General features: G+C 30.9%; 1 protein-coding gene across 1 annotated transcript in view; it reads left to right on the top strand.

The window, feature by feature from the left end:
• Positions 1-7,826: 7,826 nt before the first annotated feature.
• Positions 7,827-14,876, top strand: part of LOC129231756 (aconitate hydratase, mitochondrial-like) — a 102,474-nt gene continuing 95,424 nt past the window's right edge. The window contains 5 exon segments of the mRNA XM_054866125.1: positions 7,827-7,865; positions 9,880-9,960; positions 10,130-10,222; positions 11,563-11,632; positions 11,824-11,964. Coding sequence (XP_054722100.1) covers positions 7,827-7,865; positions 9,880-9,960; positions 10,130-10,222; positions 11,563-11,632; positions 11,824-11,964 — 424 coding nt within the window.

Below are 14,876 nucleotides of genomic sequence, written 5' to 3' on the forward strand. Positions count from 1 at the left end.
TTGCATAGCCGTGGTCGTTCCGATTTTTATGGAACCTTCTTGGTAAATTAGGAAGGTTCTAATTAACTACAATAAACCTACTTAATTTTTCTAGAAGATTCGAGAGACATGACTGGCTTTAGCAGGGGAGATTTCGCACATCTTCATAAAGTTTCAATGTTAATTTCAGAAAGGTTACTGACTTTTAGCGGAAAGCGTTCCTGATTTTTCCAAGATATGTCACTGGAAGAAATTGGGCTCGTCAGCTGCCCATTATTTTCCAGGAACGTTTCTGAATCGTTTTTACAGTACAGTCTTCAACATTCCAAAAATTAATTTTAGCTAATCGAAGATGATTTGATAGAGTAAGGCATTGTTCAAAAGCGAATAAGCATTCAAACGAAGACGTGTTAAAGGATAGTAACTTTTTCACTATCGAAAAAGTCGTTTTCCAAAATCACTGCTTTGAAATTATCGAGGAGGGTCTTTATAGTTTAAAAGACCATCTTCACTGTAAAAACGATTCAGAAACGTTCCTAGAAAAATAATAGGCAGCTGATGTGCCCAATATCTTCCAGTATCATATCTTGGAAAAAGTCAGGAACGTTTTCCGCTAAAGGTCAGTAACCTCTCTGAAATTAACCTTGAAACTTTCTGAACAAGTGCGGAATCTCCCCTGTTAAAGTCAGTCATATCTCCAGAACCTTCTAGAAAAATTAAGTAGGTTTAGTGTAATTGATTAGAACCTTCCTGATTTACCAAGAAGGCTACATAAAAATCAGAACAACCACAGCCAAAGTTATGCAAGAAGTAACCAAGCATATCTCTTGCCTGCAATTCTTGTCTTGCAAAGCTGTAGCTATCCATTGACTTTTTCGCTCTCATTTGGAGCTTAGTCAACCTGGACAGGTCGGAAGCAACCTCAGGCCGATACACTTAATTAACACGCTCATTCAATCTTTAAACTGGTTGCTTAATATATTTTCCCCAGTAGTGAAAAGTCTGCACGCGTGCAACTTGTAGCGATTCAGGGAACTTTTTTGAGAAGATACTTGTTTTTACGGGGAAATAGGTGAAAACGTGTGAAATCCCGAGACGTTCCACGGAAATAACCAGTAACGTTTCGGAATTTTTTTACGGTGTTGTGTTCTCTTGAAGACCCTCTTGTGTCACTTCGAGATTGCATATTCAAAGAGCCCGCAGGAAAGATATTTGTTGATATGAGATATTTTTTTCAACATTAGTATGTATTTTTAAGAAGTATAATATGAAATCATACTATGCATTGAGTAGCTGAAATGTGTTTCTGGAAAAAGAAAATGGTGATGAACACTCATTAAATAGACACACTTACAATATGAGCGTAACAATGAATGTAAGATACCAAGGCATTTTCTAGTGAAAATCATGCAGCCGCACCACTGCACGGGCCTCATAATCATAATTGCACAGAGCACACAAGAATGAAATATTTAGCCTATATGAGGAAATTACGTTTTTAGTTAAAATTAACCGTGATTCTTCATCAGTTTTTTCTGTTCTGAAAAGGCCGGTAAAGGATTGATAATAAATCATATCTAAATAAATCATTCAAAAAACGGAAAGCACTTGCTCATGTTTGGAAATGGGTCAAATTTCATCAATAATTATGGAGAACCAGTAAGATTCTATTTTTATGAACATTGTTTTGCGGTTTACATAAATTGAAGTTGCTCATTTTTTATCACTTCTCTCAAAAGATTTGGGGGTGCGACCACCCCCTCTTGACCCCCCTATTTGCCGCCCCTGTGTGCATATATGCAGTTATTATCTCATAATGTAATTATGACCTCGTATCTCATTTTTTGTTGCACTACTGTTTGGGTAGCAGTTGTGTGTGTTGGGTGGGGGGGGGGGGGGGTGGACGCAGTTTATTTTCAAGGATCCATTTATGCTCCTAACACATCTGTTTAGCTGCCTTTTTAGCTCTGATTTGCTAAGCATTGCTTTCGAGATTCTAAAACTGGAAAGAAATAAGTACTTTGAGACTGAAAATAAAAATAATGAAAAAAAGTTAACAGATGGCAAAATTTTGCAAATAGTAGTTGCATACACGTGTTTCAAAGTTCCTTTTAACCCTAAAGCATGTATATGCAATTATTTGCAAATTGTGTGCTTTATCAGCATTGCTTTGTATTATTTTTACTAATGATAATTCGTACATAAATTTATAAAACCCAAAATGCAATTTGTTTCTTAAAACTGGCATAAAAAGGTGATAATTAAAAGTGCAAGAAAATAAAAAGCACAATTGTACAACAAATTCATCTTTTCTCATTTTTTTGAGTATACCATGTGACCTCAAGTCATTAGCAGCTCTCCATTCATGCAATTGTCGCTGTCACTTGCTAAATGACTATTGGCCAGAAGAAAGAAACTTCCTTGGGGTGGTCTCCCAGTAGGGGTCTCTTTCTGCCCAATACCCCTGCATTCGTTTAAGTGGGCCGGATTCGAGCCGTCTCGGATCTAAGCTACAAAGCCGTTTTCGGGCGGACTCGGTCTTAAGGAGTTAAGCTAGGAAGAAATTTAAAAGTAGTTAAAGCAGGGTTGGCAAGTTTCTGCCGAGGTGGTTAAAACCACTGGTAGAAACCGGTTAAAACCGGCATGGCAAAAACCACTTTCTGCCACATTTGTGGCAGAAACTGGCAAAAACTCAGTGACAAAAAATTAATTATTGACATACTATAGAAAATGCATGGGGAAAATAATTAGCTGTTAACCAAAGCACAATTTAATTACAATATTATCACAATTCAAAATCAAATGTTATATTGTTTGAACCTTGCAGTTCAACTTGCAGCCCCTTGGAAAAGGTGGTTTCTAAAATCTAAACAGTTTTTCAATTTAATGTGTACAAATGAGAAATTTTAGAGTATTATACAAATACAAATACAAAAGTGACGACCAGCAACAGGCTCTGGGCCCAGCTAGACTGGTCCTAGTCAATTTACAATCTCCAGTGAAGATCAATGGCCCTCTTAAAACTGTCTACTCCTTTGCTCATTACCACCTCTTCCGGTAAGCTGTTCCAAGGTTCCACTACCCTGCTAAAATAATAATTTTTCCTAATATCCATGTTAGCCTGAGATTTAAATAGCTTAAAACAATGACCCCTTGTCCTGTTTTGCTCAAGACTACATTTTTAGCCTTCTAAGCCTGGAATCATAATCTAAGTGGGAAAGTCCACTTATTAGCCTTGTAGCCCACCTTTGAACCCTTTCCAATACATTAATGTCTTTCTTAAGATAAGGAGACCAAAACTGAACAGCATACTCCAAATGTAATACCTCCAATTCTTTTAACAGAAGAGATAGCAGGCAATGCATCAAGGAGCAAGCAATGTTCGTGAAACTTTCCTCTATTGCATATTTTTTTAACCCATTTCAGGCCAAGCATGGACATTTTATAAAATGTGGTAATATTTTTTTAAAATTGAGTTTTAAAAGGCATCCATTAAGACACAAAAAAAGTTTCTTGCTTAAAAAAATAATATTTAATTAAAAAAATAAAATGGTGCGTTAAACGCACCATTGGCCAAATCAATGAACAAATATTTCAGTGGAAGAATATTATTCTTAGTCAAATTTTTAAATGTAAATTTTCGAAGCATTTTGGATGTAAATGGACTGCATTTGAGGCACAAATAAATCGTGTGGTTTTTGAGCACTTTACATCGTCTGTGCGCTTTTTTTTTCGTGTTCATTAATGGCATATGCTTTTTTATCAGTTCGTATTTATTTCGGTAGAGCTGTGGATGGTGGACGACCCTTGTTTGGATGTGTTATTTGTACCGTATTTTCACCAAATAGATTGTCCTTGAATTGAGCTTTTAATAGATCAATCGCTATGTATGACCTAAAGTCTGCAAGTGGCATTTTTGTGTTATTAGCAATTCTATGTAGCTTCCATGAATTCACTATCAATAAATAATATTTGTAAATAATGGCCACCACCATTTTTTGCCTTGAATTCTGATCTGGTAATTTGCTATAGCAATTTCTTGCAGGTCAATGCCTCCGATATGTTTATTGTAGTTCAAAATAAAGGTTGGTTGTGAAATAGAAATTTCCTTTCGTTCACTGCGGCACGGGGCAATTTCACAATTGGCAAAACTGTTCCATTATTGTTAACAATCGTTGCTACAGCATAGTCGTTCTATTGGATAGCCAATGTCTTCGCATCCTTGTTGAATGCAAAATCATAGGAACCCCAAGGTTTTTTTTTTTCATATTTTTGGAGTCATCCAATACACATTCAGCAATGTGATTTTCGCGAGCTGTTCAAGATGCAAAAAAAAAAAAACCTTTTCTTTCAAAATTTTGAATAAACTGTAGGAAGAAAAAAAGCTATTGAAATATATTTTGTGCATTTCAGGTTTTGAAACAACGTTAAGTAGTTTCATAACAACACTTGTTCCTAATGGCTTTTTTTTTTTTGTTGATTACTGCCAGTCTCAGCACCTATATACGGAATGAATTGGAAAAGGTATTCGTCTGATGAGCACAAACGCCAAAGTTTAAATCCAAACCTTACTGGCTTTCCCTTTATGAACATTTTTGATGAATGCCTTCCAAAAAGGCACCATCTCTTTGTCACTTGACAAATTTTGAGAAAAGATTCAAAATTGTAAATACTTTTTTTTTACATGCAGGAAAAATTGGCGTAATTTAGTAAACTTGTGTGTTTTATCAAGGCAAGAGTTATCGGATAAATGGATATTTTGTTTTATGTTTTTAAATCTGATTCGACTCGTGCTTCTCTGAATTATTGGCAGTTCTTTATCGTCATCTAAAGACCAGTACATATCTACTTGGGGAAGATAATAATATCCAGAAAGAATTAGTATGCCTAAAATATTTTCAAGTCTGTTGCGGAAAATTGGAAACCATGACTATTATTGTCATTAGCATATTTTTTTGAAAAAAAAATAAAGAAATCTATTAGGTCACATCTATTAGACAAATTTAAATGAAATAACAACAATTTGCAAGAAAAAAAAAAAACGTACGATTCCTTGCATAAAAACTAGGTTTTCAATTTTTGCTTATTGTTCATGCATCTGGCCAATGGTGCGTTTACGCACCATTAAATTTGTATAACAATTTATAAGATTTTTTATGACATTACTTTTATTTTTATTTTATCTATAGAATTTACAACTTTAACCCATTATAAGAACTGTGATTAATCTCAAGTGGGGATTAATCATACAATTTCAAAAAGTCGAATTTGACAGTCGACGTTGCAAGGTAAAAAACAAGCACATTTTGAAATTTTCTCTAAAGAAAGTATTTGCTCCAAATGAATTACTATTTTATAGATGCCTTCAAAACCTTTTAAAATAGCATAAAAATTAAATTTGTAAAAAATATATGAAACAACGTTAATTAAAAATTCTTTACTGAAATGGTGCGTATACGCACCTTTGGTCGAAAATGGGTTAAACTGGACCAACTAGTAACTGGGGTAGTGGTAAAAATTTGAGGGGAAAAATAAGTTTTGAGATATGTGGCCAATTTTTTTGCAAAGCTGTGATATAAGGTAGAAAATCTACGTTAATATTGGCAAGTAAAATTCTGGCACCTTCTTGAAGCACATGTTAATTTCAATCAAGCAATTTAGATGAAGCATATGAGCGAGCAAATTATAATCAGTAATGCCTGTTTAATTCTGTATGTCACTCATCTTTCCTAAGCACCCAGTTAATTTTATGTCTTTTGTTTTTCTAAATATTACGAGCATCTGCAATTGGAAAGTTCCCTTTTCAAACTAAATCAAGCGCACTAGCATAGGATTTTATTTTTTGAAATGATGAAGTGAAGTTTAATTTTTTATTTTACTTAAACGAATATCATTTAGTGATTACGTGAGACGCTTTTAAGTTTTTGCCAATTTCTGCCGATTTTTACCGGTTATAACCAGTTTCTGCCACTGGCATGGCAAAAACTAGTTTCTGCCGGCAGAAAGCCAACCCTGAGTTAAAGATGCAGTTAAAATATTTTTATCCCTTTCGGATGGGGCCCGGGCACCCCCCTAAAAATCCGCTACTCTGTACTTTACATTTGGTTAATTTAGAACTTCCACTCCCAAACCCAACTAATTTTTGTCTAGTGCAAATTTTGATTTTACAAACATCAAGTGATTAATTTGCTAAATTTATCCACTTAAAAATTAATCTTTTGTTTCTTTATCAGCAATTATTTATTGTTTTTAGTTTTAAGATAAATAAATATATTTATATTCTTTTACTATACCATCTTTGAATATGAATTTGAAACATCCTACCAATCAGCCAAATTTTGCATCTGAAAATTCAAACTTTCAAGTTAAATCCCCCCCAAAAAAATCGACAGAACCTACTGATAAAAAAAAGACTTCATTTTTTTTAAAAATGATTTTAAATTGTTATCAAACTGTTATTACCAGTTGAAAATATGGTATTATTTACATCCTTTTCCATTTCATCAATGTCACATGTAATGCGAAACATTTTTGTTTTGCTGTAATTGAGCAGCAAGCTTTACCATATAGCATTCGCCTTCAGCTAACAATATATCTTTTTATTTACACATTGGTAAACAATATATAACATATTTATCGAAAATAGAAAGTTATTTTTAGTTAATAGTTAATTTAGTCAATATAGTTAATTGTATCGCTCAATAAATTGTTTCGCGTCGTGATGAAAAGCAACATCAGCAGATCATATGCCAATGCAAATTATCTCCTATTTTTTAATATTCCTTTACCATACCAAAAAATATGCTTTCATTGAGATTGAATTTAAAAAAAATGGTGAGAAATCCATAAAAGCGTGTTTACTATCGCAGGATAAGCTAATATCTCTATTAGTGTGTTTTCATGTGCGAGAGTGAATATTCTGTTACGTGACGCCACTTTGAAAAACATTGTTTTTTAAAAAATGCTTCAAACTTACAAGTAAATTTTTTAAAAATATTAAAAAATTCCAAATACGGATTTATAATTAGAAATTTATTATTTACCTAATAATCGCGCATAAGAATCGTCCTTTTTTGAGATAAAAATTTTTGTAAAGCTCTATCGCTTAGCATCAAAATTAGGATTTTCGTTTCTTTTTTCAAGCAATTTATTTTTTGCTGGTATTCTTGAACAAGAATTATGTTTTCATTTATTTTTGAAAATATTTTTTATTCTTAAGAAAAGATCTCAGCACTGTAAAATAATCTATTTCAACAAATAAGAAGTGAATAACAATCATAAATTGATCACTTACCTTTTGAACAAAAATTATGTAATTTTAAGTGACTCCTCATCTTCAATTTTACGCTTTCCACCATGTGATGGCAGAGCAGCCATTGCAAGGCAGGTGGAACGTGTAGGGTTCAAAGTGCAAATGAGGGTAAACTGCTGCAGCTGAATTTTTCCCTCTAGCGGTAGGGAAAAGAGGTGGGGTAAAAGAAATACATTGGGGTAGCTGGTGATCGATGACACATTTTTTTAATCGCAACTTTTGCAACTTTAATCGCAGCATGGTGAGTGGCGAGTGGTGACTGCTAATTTTCAACTTTAAAATAGACAAGACTCTTTAACTTCCTAAATTTTCAAAAACTAAATTGATTATTTCTTTCAATGCAAACTATTCAAATAATGAAAAGTGAGCTGTTTTTATTTATTTATTTATTTATTTTATTTTATTTTATTTTATTTATTTATTTATTTTTTTGGGGGGGGGGGGGGTAATTTTAAAAAATACATAATCTTGAAAGATACAGTATTTTATCCTTCAAATTTTATCTTCAAAAATTTTATTTTTCATGTCGTTTTAGATGGCTATGCTCCAGTTTATTTCAAGTGGTCTCAAAAAGGTACTTGTTTTATATGTCAAAATTTGTTTGTCAAGTTTAATTGTATTTCAAATAGGAAAAAAAATGTCTTTAGATTTTTTTTTTTTAATTCAAAGATATTTTTTTAATTATTAATTTTCATCACTAACTGATTTTACCCGTTTGCATTCAAAATATGATTTTAATGCTTAGTCACAAAATATTGATTAGCTGAAAGTTATTATTGAGTTCTGAGAAATGTATATAATTGAAAATTTATATATATATATATATATATATATTCATTAAATAAGAATTAAAAAATTTTACCATTATGTAGAAATAAAATTATTAAAAGCAAAGTAATTAAACACAGGGCTCGCATTCCCCCTAAAATTCCTAAATTTCCTAAATATTTTCACAGCTCCTAAAATTCCTAAGATTATACTAAAATTTTGTTGGTGTTCCTAAAAAAAACGTAAAAACTGCCATTTGCTGACCGAAATAAGTCTCCCGCACTTCTTCTGACGCCTATTCCTGCTCCAACAGTGTTCATGCAATTACACGAATTGCTCGTTATTTAAACTTTTCGAATGACTTTATTGATAATGTTCGAGAAGAGTGGAAACTTTTCATATTTGATGTTACTGCTCTTGAAAATCTGTCTGAAGCAACACGAGTAGATGGATATTGGAGACAATTATTTCTTCTGAAAGATACTAGCAATCGGCTAAAATATGAAAAGTTAACTGAAGTAATCAAAACGGTTATGGTTTTGCCACATGGGAATGTGATCCCTGAGAGGGGTTTTTCATTCAATAAAGCTATGATAAATGTGAATCACAGTGAACGTACTATTTTATCACTCGGATTAGTGAAAGATACTATTCGAAGTTATGGAGGGGTACTGAATGTACCTATCACTTTAACATTACTAAAAGTAGTGAAAGATTCGCGTAAATCATACCAGGAGTATATTAACAGATTGAAAGAAGTAGAGGAGAAGCTTAAAAAAGAAAAGGAACAAATAACAAAGAAAGAAAAATTGAAAAAGAAGAAACTAAAAAGAGGAAAAATGATCTTGATTTACAGATAAGTGAAAATAACAAAAAGATCAATGAGTTGAAGAATAAAGAATTAGCTTTAGGCTTGATAAAAGAGGGAACAGAGAGATTGAAGAATGCTACAGTAACTCAAAATATTATACAAATGACAGTTGCACAGAACCTAATTCTTGAAGGCACAAGTCAGTAACAAAAATTAGAATCAGAGTTATCCATCTTCGAAACTGACAAAGAACAAATTTTGAAAAAACGACTAAAGATAAAATAGAAGTTTTAATCAGTGTAATGTAACCCTAAAATTGCTTTTGAAAACATTATTGGATGAATTAAATGTGTGGTCAGATCTGTTTTTTTTTTTTTATTTTTTTTTTTTTTTATGATGAGATGCAAATAAAAATTTTGAATTCACCATTATAAAATGTAAAAGTTTTTTTTTATGGCTTTTTCTTTAAAATTTATTATAGATTTATATTCGAGTTCAACAGTAGTTTTAAGAAGGTATGTAGAAAAGTTGTTGTATTAAAATGTACTCATACTTAATATAATTGATTTAGTTTAAATATTGTTTACCTTAATATGTGATGTAAATTGGTTAAAAAATTATTTTGCTTTTTTTTTTTTTTTTTTTTTTTTTTTACAGAAGTAATTGAAGTAAGTTGTTTATGCATGCTATGAGATAACATTTAAGTTTGGTTGTTGTTTAATAAATTATGGTCAGGCTACTTGTTTAAAGGAGATTGTAACTTAAAATGCCCCTAAAATTTTCCTAAAATTTTTTCAAAAAGTTCCTAAAATTCCCCTAAAATTTTGGAAAAGTCTACTCTGAGCCCTGTAAACACTAATAACCAATATTGTTTCATAGTTGTCATTTATATTGATTTAAAGATAACTGCAATAATCCTAAGTAAAACTATGTAATTAGATAAATAGCATTTATCTTGTTAGGTGTTCTTTTATTTTGCTCTAAAAATTAGTTATTTTGTTCTATGTAGGTTGCTGTTCCATCAACAATACACTGTGATCATCTGATTGAGGCTCAAGTTTCTGGTGACAAAGATTTACATCGTGCTAAAGTATTTTTTTTTTAAAGTTCTTGTTTTGTGTGATGTAATATTTTCATATCCTTACGTTTAAACTTGTATGGTGTCTTTGGAAATTTATTTGCAATAGCATCACAATATGATATTGATTGTAAAAACTGTTAACTATTTAAGTTAAAATAATTTGTTCAATTTTTCATAGGACATAAATAAAGAAGTTTATTCTTTTCTTGAAACTGCTGGGGCCAAGTATGGTGTAGGATTTTGGAAACCAGGAAGTGGAATTATCCATCAAGTATGATTTTTAAGAATATTTAAATGTTTATAGTTCAGTTATTTGCTCATTTTTTTTTCAATTAAATTGATTTTTCGCAAAACATTTATGCTTTTCAAGTTTAAATGATCATTTTGAAGCATAACGTCATACTGTAGATTTTTTGATGAGCTGTTTGTTCTAAATAATCCTCCCGACTACTGGAAATTAAACAAGAATAAATAAATAAAATGCAATTATTCCTGTTCAAAATAAAGTTTTGACAATTTATCCAATATTTAGAACTTATTTAAACATTTATTTGCCTGCATTTGTTTAGTATTTAAATATTCAATAATGCTAAGCCTGAAGATTTTTCAAAAAAGTTATAAAGTAAATGTAATTCAAAAGATTCAAACTAATGTATGAATTTTTTGAACTGCAGAATATTAGACTTTGAACTTCAGATAGTTATTTTTAATACAAAGTTTTATTTGTAGTCACATAAGTTCTATTGTAATGTTTCTGTGCATAAAACTGAAATTTTATTGTTGATTTTTTTTTTCTTTTTGAAAAATAAGTAATCTTGAAAATTGTGTTATAAGTGCAATTCTGGGGGAAATGTTTTAGACTGTTTAGTTAAATATGAAATTTATGCCTATACAGTGAAGTACCGTTTATACGTTTCTCTTTTATACGTTTTTATCAATTATACGTTTTTTGGATTGGTCCCTGCAGAGTCTAATACACATTAAAGTGTACCTATTATACGTTTCTTCATTTATACGCTTTTTTCATGCAGTCCCTTCAAAAACGTATAAACGATGCTTCATGCTATTTCTATAAATGCTTGACTACTAATGTCACTTTTGGACTTACTTAATGCAGCAGTTATATTAAGTAAGTGGAATAGATTGAATGTGTAAATGTAAATACATGACTGAAATGGGGTTTTTAAATGGCTTTCTTTTAATGCATAATTAGTAACGAATTGAATTGCTGAATGAAAAATATTCCCTTTTTTTGTAACCTTAAAACTTATTCGAGTATTCTTAGTTTTTGAAAATGTAAGCTTATTTTAGTCATTACTAATTTAACAAATTGGGTTTAGTATCTTGTTGAAGATAATTTTGTCATTCATTAGTGTTTTTGGTTAATTCAATTGTTTTAATTTTAATTGGTCTTTGTGAAATGAAAAACCCTTCTGTGGATTTTTAACAACATGTTTAAAAACATTTCACTGTAAGACCTAAATTATTGTCCGGTGCAGTTCAAGTGTGGCTCGTTTAAAGATAATGCTTGCCTTGTATTCGACTGCATACAATTTTTTCTATTGTACTATTTATTTTTGACAAATAACTGATATAATGTAAATTTTGTAGATAGTACTTGAAAACTATGCTTTTCCTGGTGTGTTATTAATTGGAACAGATAGCCATACTCCTAATGGAGGTAAGTTTCTTATTTTGTCTATCAATATGTGTGTGAAAGTTATTCTTTTTTTTTTTTTTTTTTTTTTTTAACAATTTCAACTACATTCAACTGATTATCTTATTTTAGTTATTTACTTTTTAATAAAAAACGTCTGGTGTTTATGATGCTTTTCAATTGAAAACTGAAATTTTGTATTGCTTGTCTTGCAGGTGGCTTAGGTGGCTTGTGCATTGGTGTTGGCGGTGCTGATGCTGTCGATGTCATGGCTAATCTTCCATGGGAGTTGAAGTGCCCAAAAGTAATTGGTGTTAAACTTACTGGCCAACTAAGTGGATGGACTTCTCCAAAAGGTAACGGAATATTTTATGAGTTTAATGAATTTATAAGTAAGAGTGTTTTCAGTTATGATACCTTTTCTCAGGACTTTTAGGAGGTTTATTCTCCTTTAAACACTAGACGGTTCTACCCCCTGCTCACTAATGCTGACCAATTCCTGAAGATCACTTCACAATATTATTTCGTACAAAAAGAGTTTTTTCTTTCTGCTTGGTAGAATCAAATTAAAGTACACCACAAGTTAGTCACATTGCGTATATTTTGCATACTTTTTACATTTCGGGAGAGAAAAACTTTATATTTACTCTTTACATCCTCTGGAACTCTGTTCGAAACATTTCTCGACATGTTGCTGAAGTGTTCATTTAATTGTGCAGTCAAACATTGTTCCTATGCTCCTTACAAACTCCTTATAAACTCCTGCTTTTCAAGAAAAGAAAATAAGGGCCCTTAACTCCTGAATTTTGCTATTATCTCCTTACAAACTCCTTATTATTATTTTTCAAATTCTACCTGACCTTAAAGATTTTCTTCTATCTCCAATCCGATACAAGTGATTACACTGTACCAAATTTTCATCTATTAATACCGGAAATCCGATTTTTTCGTTAGACTATTTTCTTAGCCACATCTGAAAATTTTCCAACTTTCTGACGATTATTTCGATAATTATTAATAATATAACATCTTGTAGACTTGTTAAAGTACCATTCTAAACTTTTTTTTGCTTTAAAAAATTCTTTTATTTGCAGTTTTTACAATTTTTACGCTTTCATTTTGATTAAAGCAATCTGTTTGCATTCGATATAAGAATCGAATTTTTCTGATCTTTGATGCTTATTATGCTTTTTTGGTGGGCAAATGAAATTTCTTTTTATTCCTATAAAAATCACAAATTTAAAATTTTCAAGCCAAATTCTGTGTCTTTTATGAGAGTCAAAAAGTCAAAATCTAAATCGCTGCTAATTTCATTTTTACTTCAATTACGCTGATTGTTATTGATAATAATTTTATTATAGAGACGTACGGAGTAGCACTTTGACCGAGTATTGGCCATTACTCGGCTGAGTACTGAGTTACCAAGTATCAATTATGTTTTAAGAAGAACCACCGGCACATATGTGATGAATTTTTAACTTATTGGAATAGTAGTATAGACCTCCTTGTCCATATAATAGTTTTTAAAACTAAATTCCTGCTAAAATTTAACTATGCATTATTTAAAAAATTTTGTTTATGTCAGAAATTTTACAAAAAAATTATTTTTAAAATTAAAAATTTATAAATAAAAGGCATGATTAATGAAGCTGGAATTAAAACAAATTATACCAATCTATTATAGTTCTAGTCCGCCAAACATAAATAATTTTTAAAAGCAATTAAAACAAACATGTCTGCAGGAACACTGCAGACACGTGATTCTGCGTTACAAGGAACGTCTTTTTCAGTGCATAATATGTGAGATAAGGAATGTAAAGACATTTGTCAAAAAAATCTGACTTTTGTCGGATGCCTTTAAATCCACAAGCTCTCATTTTGTGCATTGAAAAAGGAATTCCTTGTAATACCAAAACACGTGTCTGCACCTTGCTTTTAATGTTGTTTTATTTCCTTTTATTTTTAAGCAAAGCTATTTTTATATTTTTTATAACTAATTTTTGTTTGTAGCAAAAATCCATTTTTAATATAAAAATTCCATATTTTCTTATACTTACCTTTTTTTGCACATTTTTCAATAAATAAGTTTTATTGACTTTGGGAACATTAAAACAAAGAGTTATTCCATTGAAGCATTACAAACTTCAAATTTAAATTTGACTTGTAAATGATTGCATAATATTATGTATGCTTGTGCTTTTTTATAAATTTTAATATCTGTCTTGGACAATATTCAATTTTTTGCAACTACTCGGTATTGGCCGAGTATCTGACCAAAATTTGGCCAAGTACTGAGTACTCAATATGTCTCTAATTTTATTGTAGAGCTCTAAAATGCAATTCTAAAATAATTTACTTAAATTCTCTTATGTGCCGTTCTTAATACTTTTAAAGCGTTCATTTTGAAAATCGCAATCTCTTCGCGTCCGCCATGGGTATAAAATGTTTTGCTTTTATGATGCCTACTGTGCCTTGTGAAGAGGCAAAGAAATTAAGTTCATTTGTATTTTTATTACAATTATTAATTTGAAAAGGTATTTGCAAAATTAATGCTCTTTAACACTAGAACCGCGGGCATGGGTCAATTTGACCCAAAGTTTAAAATGGGTTCCTTGATGTTTAGAAACAGGTAAAAAATATTTTTGATGAAAAAGAGTAATACTAAGATTACACAATATAGTATTAAGATATAAAATTCTGCCCCAGTAACTTTAATCAATTATTTATTTCACTTTGGCTTTCACTTCCCGAACAACTAAACCGTACCCTTCACAAATTTCTGATAAACAGGAACGGATCTTTCGTAAATTGTTTATTAAAAGAGCAAATCTGAAAGCAAAATAACGCATATTGCATATTTCCGTGTATAAAACCAATAATTTGGGGAACCTTTTTTAAAGTCAAATTAGATGGATCAGCTTATACAAAATCTCCTAATTTTGCAAAGAAAAATATATTGGCACTCTTGTGATGCTCCTGCAAGTGATAAATAATTGCTACTGCCAAATAAATATAATGCTTGTTTGTTTCTTGGAAAGAAACTAACAGATGAAAATGTTTGGTTTTAAGTAATTTTGTTTGTTTTATCACAGTTTTTATAGCAGCAGTGTTGTCAACTTTTTAAGTTTTCTGAAAAAGCTTTGGTAAGCACTTTTCTCCCCACTCATGATTTAATAAACAATGATAATAGTAATATATATCAGCGAAATGAACTTAGAACTGCAAATGGATAGTAAGGGTGGGGAAAAAATATGATCTCTTCAGATGG

The sequence above is a fragment of the Uloborus diversus genome, chromosome 1 (genome assembly GCF_026930045.1).
Source record: "Uloborus diversus isolate 005 chromosome 1, Udiv.v.3.1, whole genome shotgun sequence".
Classification (NCBI taxonomy): domain Eukaryota; kingdom Metazoa; phylum Arthropoda; class Arachnida; order Araneae; family Uloboridae; genus Uloborus; species Uloborus diversus.